The sequence below is a fragment of the Muntiacus reevesi genome, chromosome 1 (genome assembly GCF_963930625.1).
Source record: "Muntiacus reevesi chromosome 1, mMunRee1.1, whole genome shotgun sequence".
Classification (NCBI taxonomy): domain Eukaryota; kingdom Metazoa; phylum Chordata; class Mammalia; order Artiodactyla; family Cervidae; genus Muntiacus; species Muntiacus reevesi.
In genome coordinates, this window is record NC_089249.1 from 148,427,097 (window position 1) to 148,440,935 (window position 13,839).

The window sequence follows — 13,839 nt, forward strand, 5'->3', positions numbered from 1 at the left end:
TTCTGACTGGTGTGAGGTCATACCCATATTAGTTTTGATTTACATTTCTCTGATAATTAGTGATGTTGAGCACTTTTTCATGGGCTTTTTGATCAACTGTATGTCTCCTTTGGAGAACTGTCTATTTATATCTTACACCAAATTTTTGACCGAGTTGTTTGGTTTTTGTTATTGAGCTTCATGAGCTGTTTGTACATTTTGGAGATTAATCCCCTGTTAGTCACTTTTTGGCAAATATTTTCTTGCCTTCTGAAGGCATTTGTTTGTGGTTTCCTTTGCTGTGAAAACTTTGAAGTTTAATTAGGTCCCATTTGTTTCTTTTTGTTTTTATTTTTATTACTCTAGGAGGTGGATCAAAAAAGATCCTGCTGTAATTTATGTCAAAGAGTGTTCTGCCTCTGTTTTCCTCTAAGAGTTTTATGGTGTCTAGACTTGCATATTGGTCTTTAATCCATTTTGAGTTTATTTTTGTAAATGGTGTTAGGGAGTGTTCCAAATTCATTCTTTTACATATAGCCGTCCAGTTTTCCCAGCACCATGTATTGGAGACTATCTTTCCTCTGTTATATATTCTTGCCTCTTTTGTTATAGATTAGTTGACCATTGGAGCATGGTTTTATCTTTGGACTTTCTATCTTGTTACGTTGATCTATATTTCTGTTTTTGTGTCAATGTTGTATTGCTTTGATTACTTTAACTTTGTGTTATAGTCTGAAGTCAGGAGCCTGATTTCTATAGCTTTGTTTTTCTCTCTCAAGACTACTTTGGCTCTTTGGAGTCTTTTGTGTTTCCATACAAACCATGCAGTTATTTTCTGTAAGACATTTGTAAGAAATTCTGTAAGATATTTGGTAATCCCATTGATAATCTGATAGGGATTACATTAAATCTATAGATTGCTTTGTACAGTGTACTTATTTTGATAAAATTGATTCTTCCAATCAAAGAACACGGTATATCTCTCCACTTTTTTGTATCATCTTTGATTTATTTCATCAGAATATCTTTTAATACAGTGGTCCTGGAACTTCGTTTGACAATCAGTAGTTAGTTCTTATTCACATTAATTCTCTATATATTTTTTAAAAGTGGTGACAGATACATAGGTAACCAATATATAGAGCTTATTTGATGAATTTTCATCCTCATTACTATACTATGGACAACTATACCAAATTCACTGAGCTCTAGTAGTTTTCTGGTGGCATCTTCAGGATTTTCTATGTATAGTATCAGGTCATCTGCAGTGACAGTTTTACTTCTTTCCCATTTTGGAGTCATTATATTTATTTTACTTCTCTGATTGTTGTGGCTAGGACTTCCACAAGTTGAATAGAAGTGGAAAGAGTGGACACCCTTGTTTTATTCCTAATTGTAGAGGAAAAACTTTGTTTTTCACTGTTGAGAATGATATTTGCGGTGGGTTTGTTGTATATAGCCCTTATTATGCCCACTTTTGGAGAAGTTTTTTTTTTTTATCATAGATGGATGTTGAATTTTTATCAGAAATGTTTTCTGAATCTCTTGAGATTTATATGGTTTTTATTCTTCAATTTGTTAGTATGATACATCATGCTGATTAATTTTCATATATTGAAGAATCCTTACATCCTTGGGATAAATCCCACTTGATCATGGTGTATGATCCTTTTAATGTTCTGTTGGATTCTATTTGCTAGTATTTTTTTGAGGATTCTTGTGTCTGTGTTTATCAGTGATATTGATCTATAATTGTCTTCTTTTGTGACTTTGGGATCAAGGTAATGGTGGCCTCATAGAATGAGCCTGGGAGTGTTCTCTGTAATTTTTTGAAAGAGTTTCTAAATGTTCGATAGAATCACCTGTGAAGCCACCTGGTCCTGGACTTTTGTTTGTTGGAAGTATTTAACCAGAGTTTCAATTTCAGTACTTGTGATTGGCCTGTTCATATTTTCCATTTGTTCCTGGTTCATTCTTGTGAAGTTGTGTCTTTCTAAGAATTTGTCCATTTCTTCTAGGTTTTCCATTTAATTGGCATATAATTGCTTGTAGTTGTCTCTTACAATTTTTTGTATTTCTCGTTTCAGTTGTAACTGTTTTAATTTTTAATTTCACTGATTTGAGTCCTCTCTATTTTTTCTTCATGTCTTGCTAAAGTTTTATCTACTTTGTTTATCTTCTAAAGTAACCAGCTTTAACTAATTTTATTAATTTAATTAATTTCATTGATCTTTGTTGTTTTCTTTGTATCTATTTCATTTATTTCTACTCTGATCTTTATATTTATTTCCTTCTACTAACCTTGGGTTTTGTTTGTTCTTTTTGTTTAGTTGCTTTAGGTATAAGGTTGGTTGTTTATTTGGCAGTTTTTCTTGTTTCCTGAGGTAAGATTATTATTTTTTATTTCCTCTTTGATTTCTTCAGTAATCCATTGATTGTTTGGTAGCATATTGTTTAGTCTCCATGTGTATCTGTTGTTTTTCACTTTATACATTTTTTCCTGTAATTTATTTCTAATATCACATCATTATGGTCAGAAAAGAGGTTTGATATGATTTCAGTTTTCTTAACTTTTAATGAGGTTTGATTTGTGGTCCAGTATGTGATCCATCCTGGAGAAGGTTCCATGTGCTCTTGAAAAGGAAGTGTATTCTGCTGCTTTTGGATGGAAAGTTCTATAAATAGCAATTAAATTCACATGGCCTAATGTGTTATTTAAGGCCTGTGTTTTCGTATTGATTTTCTGTCTGGATGATCTGTCCATTGTTGTAAATGGAGTTTTAATATCCTCCACTATAGTTGTGTTCTGTCAATTTCCCCTTTTATGGCTGTTATTATTTGGCTCATATTTGTGATGCTCTTACTGTTGGGTGTCTATATATTTACAACTGTTACATTTTCTTCTTGGATTGATCCCCTGATCATTATGCAGTGTCCTTCCTTATCTCTTGTAACAGTCTATTTTGTTTGATATAAGTATTGCTGCTCCAGCTTTCTTTTGATTTTAATTTGTATGGGATACCTTTTCCTATCCTCTTACTTTCAATCTGTATGTGTCTCTAGATCTGAAGTGGGTTTCTTGTAGACAGTATAGGCAGGTCTTGTTTATGTATGCATTCAGTTAGACTATGTATTTTGGTTGGCACATTTAATCCATTTATACTTAAAGTAATTGTTAATATATATGTTCCTGTTGACATTCTTTTAATTGTTTTGGATTTATTTTTCTAGGTCTTTTTTCTTACTTTCCTCTTTTGCTCTCTTGTGATTTGATGACTATCTTTGGTGGTGTGTTTGGGTTTTTCTTTTGTGTGTGTATGTATCTACTAGGATTTTTTTGGTTTGATAGTCCCATGAGGTTTTGATATAACAGTATATGTACAAACATTGTTTTAAGTTGCCGGTCTGTTTCCACCTAGAGAAGTTCCTTTAGCATTTGTTGTGAAGATGTTTTGGTGGTGCTGAATTCTCTTAGCTTCGCTTATCTGTAAATCTCTTGATGTCTCCATCAAATCTGAATGAGACCCTTATTGGTTAGAGTATTCTTGGTTGTAGATATTTCCCTTTCATCACTTGAAACATATTGTGCCACTCCCTTCTGGCTTGCAGAATTTCTGCTGAAAAAATCAGCTGATAACCTGGTGGGGATTCCCTTGTATATTATTTGTTGCTTTTCTTTTGTTGCTCTTAATACTTTTTCTTTTTCTTTTGTCTTAATACTTTTCTTAATACTTTTTTTGGGTCAGTTTGATTAATATGTGTCTTGGTATGTTCCTCCTTGGGTTCATCATGTATGGAACTCTCTGAACTTCCAGGAACTTAAGTGACTATTTCCTTCCCCATATTAAGGAAGTTTTTGACTGTAATCCCTTCAAATTCTTTCTCAGATCCTTTCTCTTTTTTTTCTTTTTTGGGGATCCCTATAATGCAAATGCTGGTGCATTTAATGTTGTTCCAGCGGTCTCTGAGACTGTCCTCATTTATTTTCTTTGTTTATTCTTTATTTTGTTCCATGGCAATGATTTCCATCACTCTGACTTCCAGCTTATTCATTCTGCTGCTGAGGTTATTCTGCTATTGATTCTTTCTCATGTATTCTTCATTCCAATTATTGTATTGTTCACTTGTTTCTTTATTCTTTAAACTTTTTAGCTTCATGTTAAACATTTCTTGCAACTTCTCAATCTGTGTCTCTGTGCTTTTCCCCAAGATTTTGGATCATCTTTACTATCATTACCGTAAATTTTTTCAGCGAGGTTGCCTATCTCCATTTCATTTAGTTGTTCTTATGGGGTTGTTATGTTCCTTCATTTGCAACATGTCTTATGTCAACCTTTCTGTTTGTGGTCTCCTTTCTACATGTTGCAGGATCACGGTACCTCTTGCTTCTGGTGTCTGCCTCCTAGTGGTGAGGTTGGTCCAGGCGCTTATGCAGTCTTCCCGGTGGGAGGGGCTGATGCCTGTCCTCTGGTAGATGGAGCTGGATCTTGTCCGTCTAATGGACAGGGCTGTGTCAAGTGGTGTGTTTTGATGTAGCTGTTGGCTCAGTATGGCTTTAGGCAGCCTCTCTACTGATGGGTGGGACTGTGTTCCTGTCTTGCTGGTTCTTTGGCCTGAGGCATTACAGCTTAGAACCTCTAGGTTGTTGAGTGGGGCCAGGTCTTGGTGCCAACATGGGGACCTCTGGGGGAGCTCATGCCAATCAGTATTCTCTGGGGCCTCTTCCACCAGTGTCCTTGCCCTCACAGTGAGCTACAGCCAAACGCCGCCTCCCAGACCCCTAGTTAGGTCTAGCCCCAGTTCACGTGGAGGTACTGCTTTGTGCGGGTTCCCAGTGTATGTGAGACCCTGTGTGCAGCCTCCAAGAGAGAAGTCTGCTTCTCCCAGCCCTGTGGAGCTCCTGCATGCAGGCCCTGATGGCCTTCAAAGCCAAATACTCTGAGGGTTTTTCTTTCCAATCCTGACTCTCACACTGCCTTGGAAGGCTGTTTTTTATATGGGAATGTCCCTGTGTAGTCTCTGTGTGTTTTATATTTTTTGATGTGAGGACTGTTTTTAGTACAGATGTCTACTACCCCTTTCCTCAGTGTATGCTAGCCATTATCCCCTTGCTAGGAGATGTGACTGATGTTGTGGTGACCTGAGCCTGTGATGGATATTGAGCAAACCCCCCCCACCCCCACTTTCTCTGTGTTGTCACTGCCCTGTCAGGAGCAAGTCTGCTCCCTTGCTTTTGGAGTAGAGGTCCCCAGATCTGTCTCTGAGCTGTGTTTCTGATCTGCAGTGTGAGATAGGCAGAGTTGGAGCACTCCCACTGGGAGAAAAGTCACTGTGTTTTCCTCCTCTGGAGCTATTTACCTGTGTGCATATTCTGTTGTGTCACTTTTCACCTCTTGTGCTGACTCACAAATTACACTATTGTTGGAACTGCTCTCAGCCCCGCCTTAACCATGGTTATAGTGGCAATTGTTCCTGTGTGTTTCTCAGGCATTGTTTTCACCAAGCCACCAGTGCAGATCCACCAAAGTCATCCCAGGACTGCAGTAGTCATGTGCTTGGATCCACTGTGGGAGTTAATGGAGACAGCTCAGATTCAGACCTGCTCCAGGCCCCTTGTGTATGTGCCCACAAAGCCCACAGCTGCTAAAGCCAGGCCCGTCTCAGATGCGGGAGCGTTCATCCATTCAGATATTCTGCAGGTGCTAAGTTTTCAAAGCCAGCAGCAGTGGTGTAAATCTATGGTTCTTGCAGTCATGACAAGAGAATCCAGCTCTTCTTCCTTCGCTGCATGGCCCCAGGGGCTTAACTGTGGTTTCAGTTCCACCTCTGCTTGTGGTCCTCCCACCAGCACCTGTATCTGAGACCCTTCTAGGGCCAGTGGGGGTGGAGGCAGCAATGGGAGGGTGTGCAAGCCCACTGGGGCCAGCAGGGCCAGAGGAGGTATTGGCAGGAGGGAAGTGGGAGCCTGCTCAGGTGGGTGCTCCTCCTAGTGCCCACCAAGGCAGGGGCAGGGAAGGGGCCAGAGTGGTGGCCCTGCCTCTTGCGCACCACTCCACAATGGCATTTTGCTTCTCTGGTGGCCCAGGTTTCTTCCACAAGCATTCCTGACTGTGGCACTCCTTATTCCTGCCCCTTCAGATCTGTCTCTTCACAGCCAGCAGCTGTTCTCTTCCTGAGCCCACTCTCCAAACCCCACATTCCAGCACCCAACCCCTTCCACACCAGTGAACGTGACTCAGGCTGGGGCATGCAGAGCCGCAGCACAGACCATTCATGTAGGTCTTACACTGTCCTGCCTGCCACAGACCGGTTTCTGTATTTCCTCTCTGTCCCAGCTCTCCCCTGGGGAGAGGGAATGGCAAACTGTTGTTTAATGAATACAGTGCTCCAGTTTTCAAGATGGGAAGAGTCCCGGACATTCACTACAGTGTGAGTGTACTGAACATTACTGTACTATACTGTACATTTAAAAATGGGCTATGGTGGTAAATTTAAAGTTAAGTGTATTTTACCACAATTTAAAAAATATTAACCACTGAGGTATATACATCTGTCATCTCATGTGAGCCTTGCAATAACCCTGAACTGTTAGTAGGATATCCCCATTTTATAATGAGGCGCTTAAGGCTCATAAAACTGAAGGAAGTTGTCCAAGGCACATGACTGGAGAATTGGAAAGCTGAGCCTCATCCGTGGATCTCCTGGTTCCATGCCCAATGCTGGCTGCTACCACATCAGGGGAGAGGAAGGTCAATGGAATCAACTTGAATCCTGGTTGAAATAGAAGAGATTAACCCTTGGCAGTTTGTGAGGAAAGCTATAAATGTGTGTGCAGGGGTGTGTATGTGTGCGTGAGTGAAAGAGAGAGAGAGGAGGAAGAGAAGGAAGGGGATGGAGGGAGGGTTGAAGAAAGAGGGAAGAGCATGCAAGCATGCTTCCAGACACCTGCTTCATAACCCTTGTTCAATATTCCTCCCTTCCTAAATCTTCAGAGGGCAGGTGTGAGTCAACTGTAAACACAGTGAGAAAAGGTGATCCAACAGTCATTCCTTCAGCAGGCAAATTCCGAAGTTACCTGCATGGAGATTGTCTGTATACCTAAAATTAAGAACCTTAAGCTGATTGGGAGAAGTTGGCGGCTGTTACTTTGGAAATGGCTCCATTAGATGTCCTTCTATGCTCTATCTACCCACCACCTCCTCTGAAGACAGAAAATGACAAAGTGGATGTACAAAAGTAAATTTAGTGAGGGAAGGAGGGGTGGGACTGGGAAGAGCACTGCACAGCCATCGAGCCCAATCCCACCTACACAGACCACCCACTTACGGTACGATCCGGTGCGTGTCCCTTCCTCTGCTCCAAGGGTTGGCCTGCTGTTACTTTACCACCATTTTCATTCACTGGATTTGAGCAGAATTTAAAGTAGAACACAATCTCCCAAGGAGAGTCAAAAATACAAGAACATCATCTTGTCCCTTTTAAGTAGCTTTTATTTACTATGTGCCAGACACTATGATGGACTCTTTACATATGGCAACCCTCATCCTCCTACTGCTTGCAAGTTTATTTTTATGATGAGACTGCATTGATGATACCAAGTTTCCCAAAATATTTGCCTAGATGATAAAGAGCAGAGTCAAAAATGGAAAACATACCTGTCAGGTTCCAAAGATTGCTCTTGTCACCACCCTATGATATTAAGTTCAATAGCCAGGCAACATGGAGCCAGGGAAGGAGTTAGCCTACCTGTCAGCCACAGGGCAAATCTTGTGGAGAAGGTGGGCATTATTGTTGCAAGAAAGCAGTTGACAAGTAGATAGGAGAAGGCATTGGGGGAGCAGGAACACATAAGCAGGGTCAGGGTGGTAGAGAGTATAAAGTTTCTAGAAACTTGTCAATTTTCCTTTTGGTTTCAGTTCAGTTCAGTTGCTCAGTCGTGTCTGACTCTTTGAGACCCCATGGACTGCAGCATGCCAGGCCTCTCTGTCCATCACCAACTCCCGGAGTCCACCCAAATCCATGTCTATTGATTCGGTGATGCCATCCAACCATCTCATCCTCTGTCATGCCCTTCTCCTCCCGCCTTCAATCTCTCCCAGCATCAGGGTTAAGTGGTGGTTAGGAATCCATCTGCCAATGCAGGAAATGCCAGAGATGTGCGTTCAATCCCTGGGTTGAGAAGATCCCCTGGAGGAGAAAATGGCAACATACTCCAGTATTTTTGCCAGGAAAATCCCATGGGCAGAAGAGTCTGGAGGGCTACAGTCCATGAGGTCGCAGAATCAGACACAACTGAGTGACTAAGCATACACACACATGTTGATCTATGGCTGAGATCATAATCCCACAACTTTTGTTCTTAAATGCCACATGAAGGGGTTTATTTGGACAGGCAGCAGAGAGCCACCAAAAGTTTATATCAAGGGATTTATCAGCAATTGTTAGTGCTATCTATTTTATAAGCATTCTTTGTATGCTGTGAAGAAATTAAGCATAGCTGCAGTATTTCAAAGAGCACATAGTTGTTTTCACTCTGCCCCACATTACTGATACTACTCAATAGATAAGCAATGAATTATATTAGCACCTAGAGCCTCTTAGCAAGCACAGTGAAGTCAACTAATGCTGCTGCTTTTTTCTTTTCTTTTATGCTCCAGGAAGGATTAAGAAACTTCAAGGAACTTCGAGCCAAATTTCAAAATCTTGATGCATCATCTCTTTCAGGACCTATTAAATTCCCAGCAGATGTTTCTCAAAAGGGAGACTTTGGAAGCAGACAGTCCACAAAGACTTTGGCCAGTGGGAAACCCCCCTCATCCAGCCACAATCAGCACTCACCCAACTGTGCCGATGGTGATCCCCAGCCTCTTAAACCCCAGGAAGTGAAGGTGACTCAGAAGAGTGAGACTCAGAAATGTTCTAATTACCTGGAATCTCCGAGTTTTTCTGGTTCTGCAGTAAGTTCACGGAAGGCTTCTCCACAGTTAGATGTGTATCGGTCAAATGGCGAGATAGCCAGTAAGAAGAAAGTCATGGTGAATGATAGCTTCAGAAGCAAGCTCTGGAGCTGGGAGGTTTTATCTCAGAAAAGTGAGACACCATCTGTCTTTCTCCCTGCCAGTTGTGGAAGCAGGGCCTTCCATCTAAAAGACCAGAAAAGTATCAAGCTGACTCCAGAGGAGCCCAGGGAAAAGATGGAAATAAAAGAAGCCCAGTCCCTACCCTCCCACAGGCACCTGATGGCCCAAAGAAGATTGTGTGCCATCTCTGAAGATCCCACCGTTCGACTTTCTCAATGTAACAGGGAGAGCGGAACAAACTCCAGTCCTGAGAGGAGCCTGACAGGGAGCATCTGTCACCCTGTCTATGACAATGAGCTCACCAGCCAGACTCCAGGTGAGAAATCAAACCCCCACAGGCCTAGGGGGAGGGATCACTGTACATTTCTAATTTAGAGCTTACTGGCATGGATGGTCTCATATGTGGCCTGGGCAGTGTTTGTCCCATACTCTAGCACAGATATTCTAAGCCCATCTGCTAGATTATAATTTCAGGCTTGGATTAAGTGATTAATCTCCTGGAATACGGAGAGACAGGTGGGACAAACCCGGATTTGAATCCTTCAGCTCTACTTCTTACAAGATGGCTGAACTGGGGCAGTCTGCTCAACTTCACAAAGCCTGGTTTCCTTTCCTATCAACTGATTCATTGCCAGTATTCCTTGTCTTAGTAAGTAGCACAACCACCCTCCTATTTGCTCAGGCCAAAAATCTAGGAATCATATTCTATTCCTCTCACCCACCCCACCTGCCTGCCTCTTTGTTTATAATTAATTATTGCAGCAAGTTCTTGGCTCTGTCACCAAAATACGTTCTGCATCTCCTGACTTGCTTCCATTTCTGCCTTCTGCTCAAGTCTACACCACTATGGACCATCCTTTGCTTGGACCACTGCAAGGTCCAGCTGGTCTCCCTGCTTTCACAGCCTTGCCCTCTTGTATTCTATGCTCCTCCTCGCAGGTACAGTGATGCTCTAAAGCATTAATCCAGTCATATCACTTCCCTGCTCATTTCAGCTTTAGCTGTCTTACTGTGGCTCATACAGCTTGCTCCTTGCCAACATCTCGTACTCTCTCCTCTCTCACCACATTGACCTTCTTTCTATTCCTTGGATATACCAAGCTAGTTCCACCCCAGGGCCTTTGTGCTTGCTGCTCTCTCTGTCTGGAATACCTTTCCTATAGGACTTTGACATCTCACTCCTTCATTTTACCAAGGTCTCTGCTCAGTACCTCCTGCTGTGTGTGGACCTTGTGGATCACTCTATCTGAAATAGCCACCCCCCTCCAGCAGTCTTTTTCTTACATTGCTTTCGTTTTCTCTCACTTACCCCTATCTAGTTTGTTGTGTATTTGTTTACCTCAGTAAAGTATAAGTTAAGTGAGAATAAAAACTGTCTTCTTTACCATTGTATCCCCAGAACCTAAAAGACCAAGGCCAGTTTCAATGAGTTCTCAGGAAAGTATTTTTTTGAATAAATGGCTGGCTGGCTGGCTGGCTGGCTCTCTTGCTTACAATCCTGTCTGGTTTCTCTTTCACTCAGAATAGTATCTAAACTACTTACTACTGACTTCATAGCTCTGCTTCTTTTGGTCCCTGCTTATGTCTCTGACTTACTTCCTGCTGTCTTTCCCTGGCTCACTAGCCTATAGACAACATCCTGGATTTCCTTGCTGTTTTGTGAACAGACTTCATTATGACTCAGGACCTTATGATTTCTGTTCCCTCTTCCTATACAATACTTTGTTTTGATCTTTCCTTTGTTACCTTTAGGTCTAAGTTCAAATGACACTTTCCCAGATAAGCCTTCCCTAGCCAAAGATCGCTATCTAAAGTCCATTACCTCACCACCAAGAATTCACATTCTTTCATATCATCCTGTTTTATTTCCTTTATAGAATTAATAGATTGCTGTGATTTTCTTTTTTTCTACTTTTTAAAAATTGAAGCATAGTTGATTTACAATGTTGTGTTAGTTTCAGATGTACAGCAAATGATTCAGTTGTACATATATATGTATATATACTTGCTTCTATTTTCTTTCAGATTCTTTTTTTTTTTTTTCTCTTTTAGATTCTTTTCCTGTATAGGTTAATACAAGATACTGAGTTTAATTCCCTGTGCTTTTCAGTAGGTCCTTGTTGGTTATCTATTTTATGTATAGTAATGTGTACATGTTAATCCCCAAATCCTTATTTGTCCCCCATCACTGCCCTGTTATGGTTTTCTTATATGTTTATTTGTTTGCCTGTTTATCACCAGCCTCCTCCTATTGGAATGAAAATTCTTGAGGGCAGAACTCTATCTTTTCTTGTCCTTAACTCTAGTTCCAGCCCCTGGAACAATGCTTGGAATATAGTAAATAATTGTTGATGAAGGGATAGGGAGGAAGAAAGGATGAAGGGGAGCAAGGAGAGATGGGAGGAAAGAAAGGTCTAGATAACCTACCTGACAGAGCTGTTGGGAGGATCAAATGGGATAACCCATGTAAATTGCTTAGCACAGTGCCTGATAAAAATTAGGAGCCCAGTTAGTAAGTAACTGATCTTTCACTTTTACTGTCTTCTCTATTATTTGATAAAGACTAAAATCTCTGACTTTGAAGCTTATAATTCAAGTCTTAAAAGAAAGGAACTTTGGCCCTAACTATGTAACCCTTGCTAGTAGGGCTAGAAAGACACCTCCACCCCCTCCTTGACTGCAGAGGATAGCAGGGCTTTGAGGAGGTTGCACTCATGTTTTTGTAAAACACTAGCCAGCTTTCTTTAGTTTTACCATGTGGCCAGCCACTGTATTATGTCAACCAAAAGTCAAGGCACTTGAATTATATAAGATTTTGTGCTGTTTTCAGTGTAAAAAACATATTCAATATTTATATATAATGTTGGAATTTCTGTTGGTTGGCTCATCAGTGCAGAAGAATAAAATACATAAAATTGGGACTATCCTGGAAAATTACAGGATATAGAATCCACAGGTGCCCAGGTACCACAAAGCCAGCCTTGAAACCTGTTCTAGATGTTGGAGCCCTGGAAATCATGAGACCAGTTGTTACTCCTCTTCATGTCCACCATATTATTTGCCCATCATGAGCGCTTGAAGAATGCTTTCAGGAAATAATCATTGTCATTGTCCATCTGTCCACTGTCATTGTGCATTTCTACTGATGCTGGTCCTGTGCTTGGCACTGAGAGGAGATCACTAGGGCCTAGTCCCTTCCCTCTAGGAACCTACATTCAGTGGGAAGATAGACCAGCCCTGCTCATATGTCACAGCACTGATGGAGAGGTGGTAACAGTGTGCTAGGTGATACTGAACAGAGTGGTTGATTATGAGCTGGTTTTCTGGTAGAAATCTGGACAGGTATCATTTGAGAAGGGTCTTAAAGAATGAGTCAAATTTCACCAAGGAAGGAGTACGGGAACAGCATACCAGAACAAGAATGGCATGAACAGTTCAGTTCAGTTCAGTCGCTCAGTCGTGTCCAACTCTTTGTGACCCCATAAACCACAGCACACCAGGCCTCCTTGTCCATCACCAACTCCCGAAGTCCACCCAAACCCATGTCCATTGAGTCGGTGATGCCATCCAACCATCTCATCCTCTGTTGTCCCCTTCTCCTCCTGCCCTCAATCTTTCCCAGCATCAGGGTCTTTTCAAATGAGTCAGCTCATCGCATCAGGTGGCATGAACAAAATCTTGGATATTTGAGAGCTATTTAAAGCTTTTGAAATCAAATCTGGACTTGTAATAACCTAAAAAAGAATCAGAAAAGGATCTTATATACATATAAAAACTGAGTCATTTTGCTGTGTACCTGAAATGAACACAACTATACACATATACACACACACACAAATGTATGACTCACTATACCGTACAACTTTGTAAAATAACTATACTTCAAATAAAAAAGTGAATTAAAAATAGAATAAAAATAAAATTAAAAAGGAGGAAAAAAAACTGCAAAAAACATTTATGAAATCTGGAAAACTGAGAAGCCAGTGGTGTGAGCGAAAGATGTTGGAACTGAAGATTGGGGAAGCAGGATGGTAAAATGTGGTAAGAAAAAAAAGTGTAGACTGAGACTGTGTGTTGTTTTAACACCAGAGGATGGAGTGAGTGGACGGCAGCTGAGAAGATCAAGCTTCATCCTCTGGACAGCTGGGATGGTGGCAAGCTTGGGTTCACATGTTGATCAGGACACTCTGGCTACTGGGTGGAGAATAGGTGGGAGGGGAGTGAGACTGAGGCCAACCATGAGATGGAAATAATAACCTATATTTTGGACTCCTTGTCCCCAGAGGAACAGCCAGATGTCAGGCATCCACAACTTCCCAGTATCAAGCCACTGCCTTCTGCCGAGTCCCTGGGTCCTCCTCCCCCAAAGCCGCCAAGGCCCCCAGTCGTGACCCTCCAGGCCTTCCAGAGGCAGGCAGCTGCTCTTTCCAAGCCCGATGGGGAAGGTAAGAAAACACACAGGGCCCGTGCACAGCCAGCCAAGGGGAGTCATGGCTCCCGTGCCCCCATCTCCCCGTCACCTCCCCCCGCTGCATCAACTCCCAGGGGACGGTGCCAAACTGCTTTTCTGTGGGGCTGGACATCCATCACTGCTTATTCTCAAACAGAGGCTGTGGCAGCTTGCCCGTGAAATGACAAATCTGTGGGAATTGGCCCCTTATCGCTCCTGGGCCAGCCTGCTTCCCCTGAGAGCTTTGCGTTTGATCACTGGGAATCTGTCCAAGAGGAAGAAAAAGAAAAGGAGCTGAAGAGGGAGGCAGGGAGTCTTTGTTTTCCTACA

At 41.8% G+C, this 13,839-nt stretch overlaps 1 protein-coding gene across 1 annotated transcript in view; it reads left to right on the top strand.

The window, feature by feature from the left end:
* Positions 1–8,627: 8,627 nt before the first annotated feature.
* Positions 8,628–13,839, top strand: part of FYB2 (FYN binding protein 2) — a 70,848-nt gene continuing 65,636 nt past the window's right edge. Inside the window, exons 1-2 of the mRNA XM_065909327.1 lie at positions 8,628–9,375; positions 13,343–13,504. Of these exons, the coding sequence (XP_065765399.1) occupies positions 8,628–9,375; positions 13,343–13,504 (910 nt within the window). The remainder of the gene's footprint in view (positions 9,376–13,342; positions 13,505–13,839) is intronic.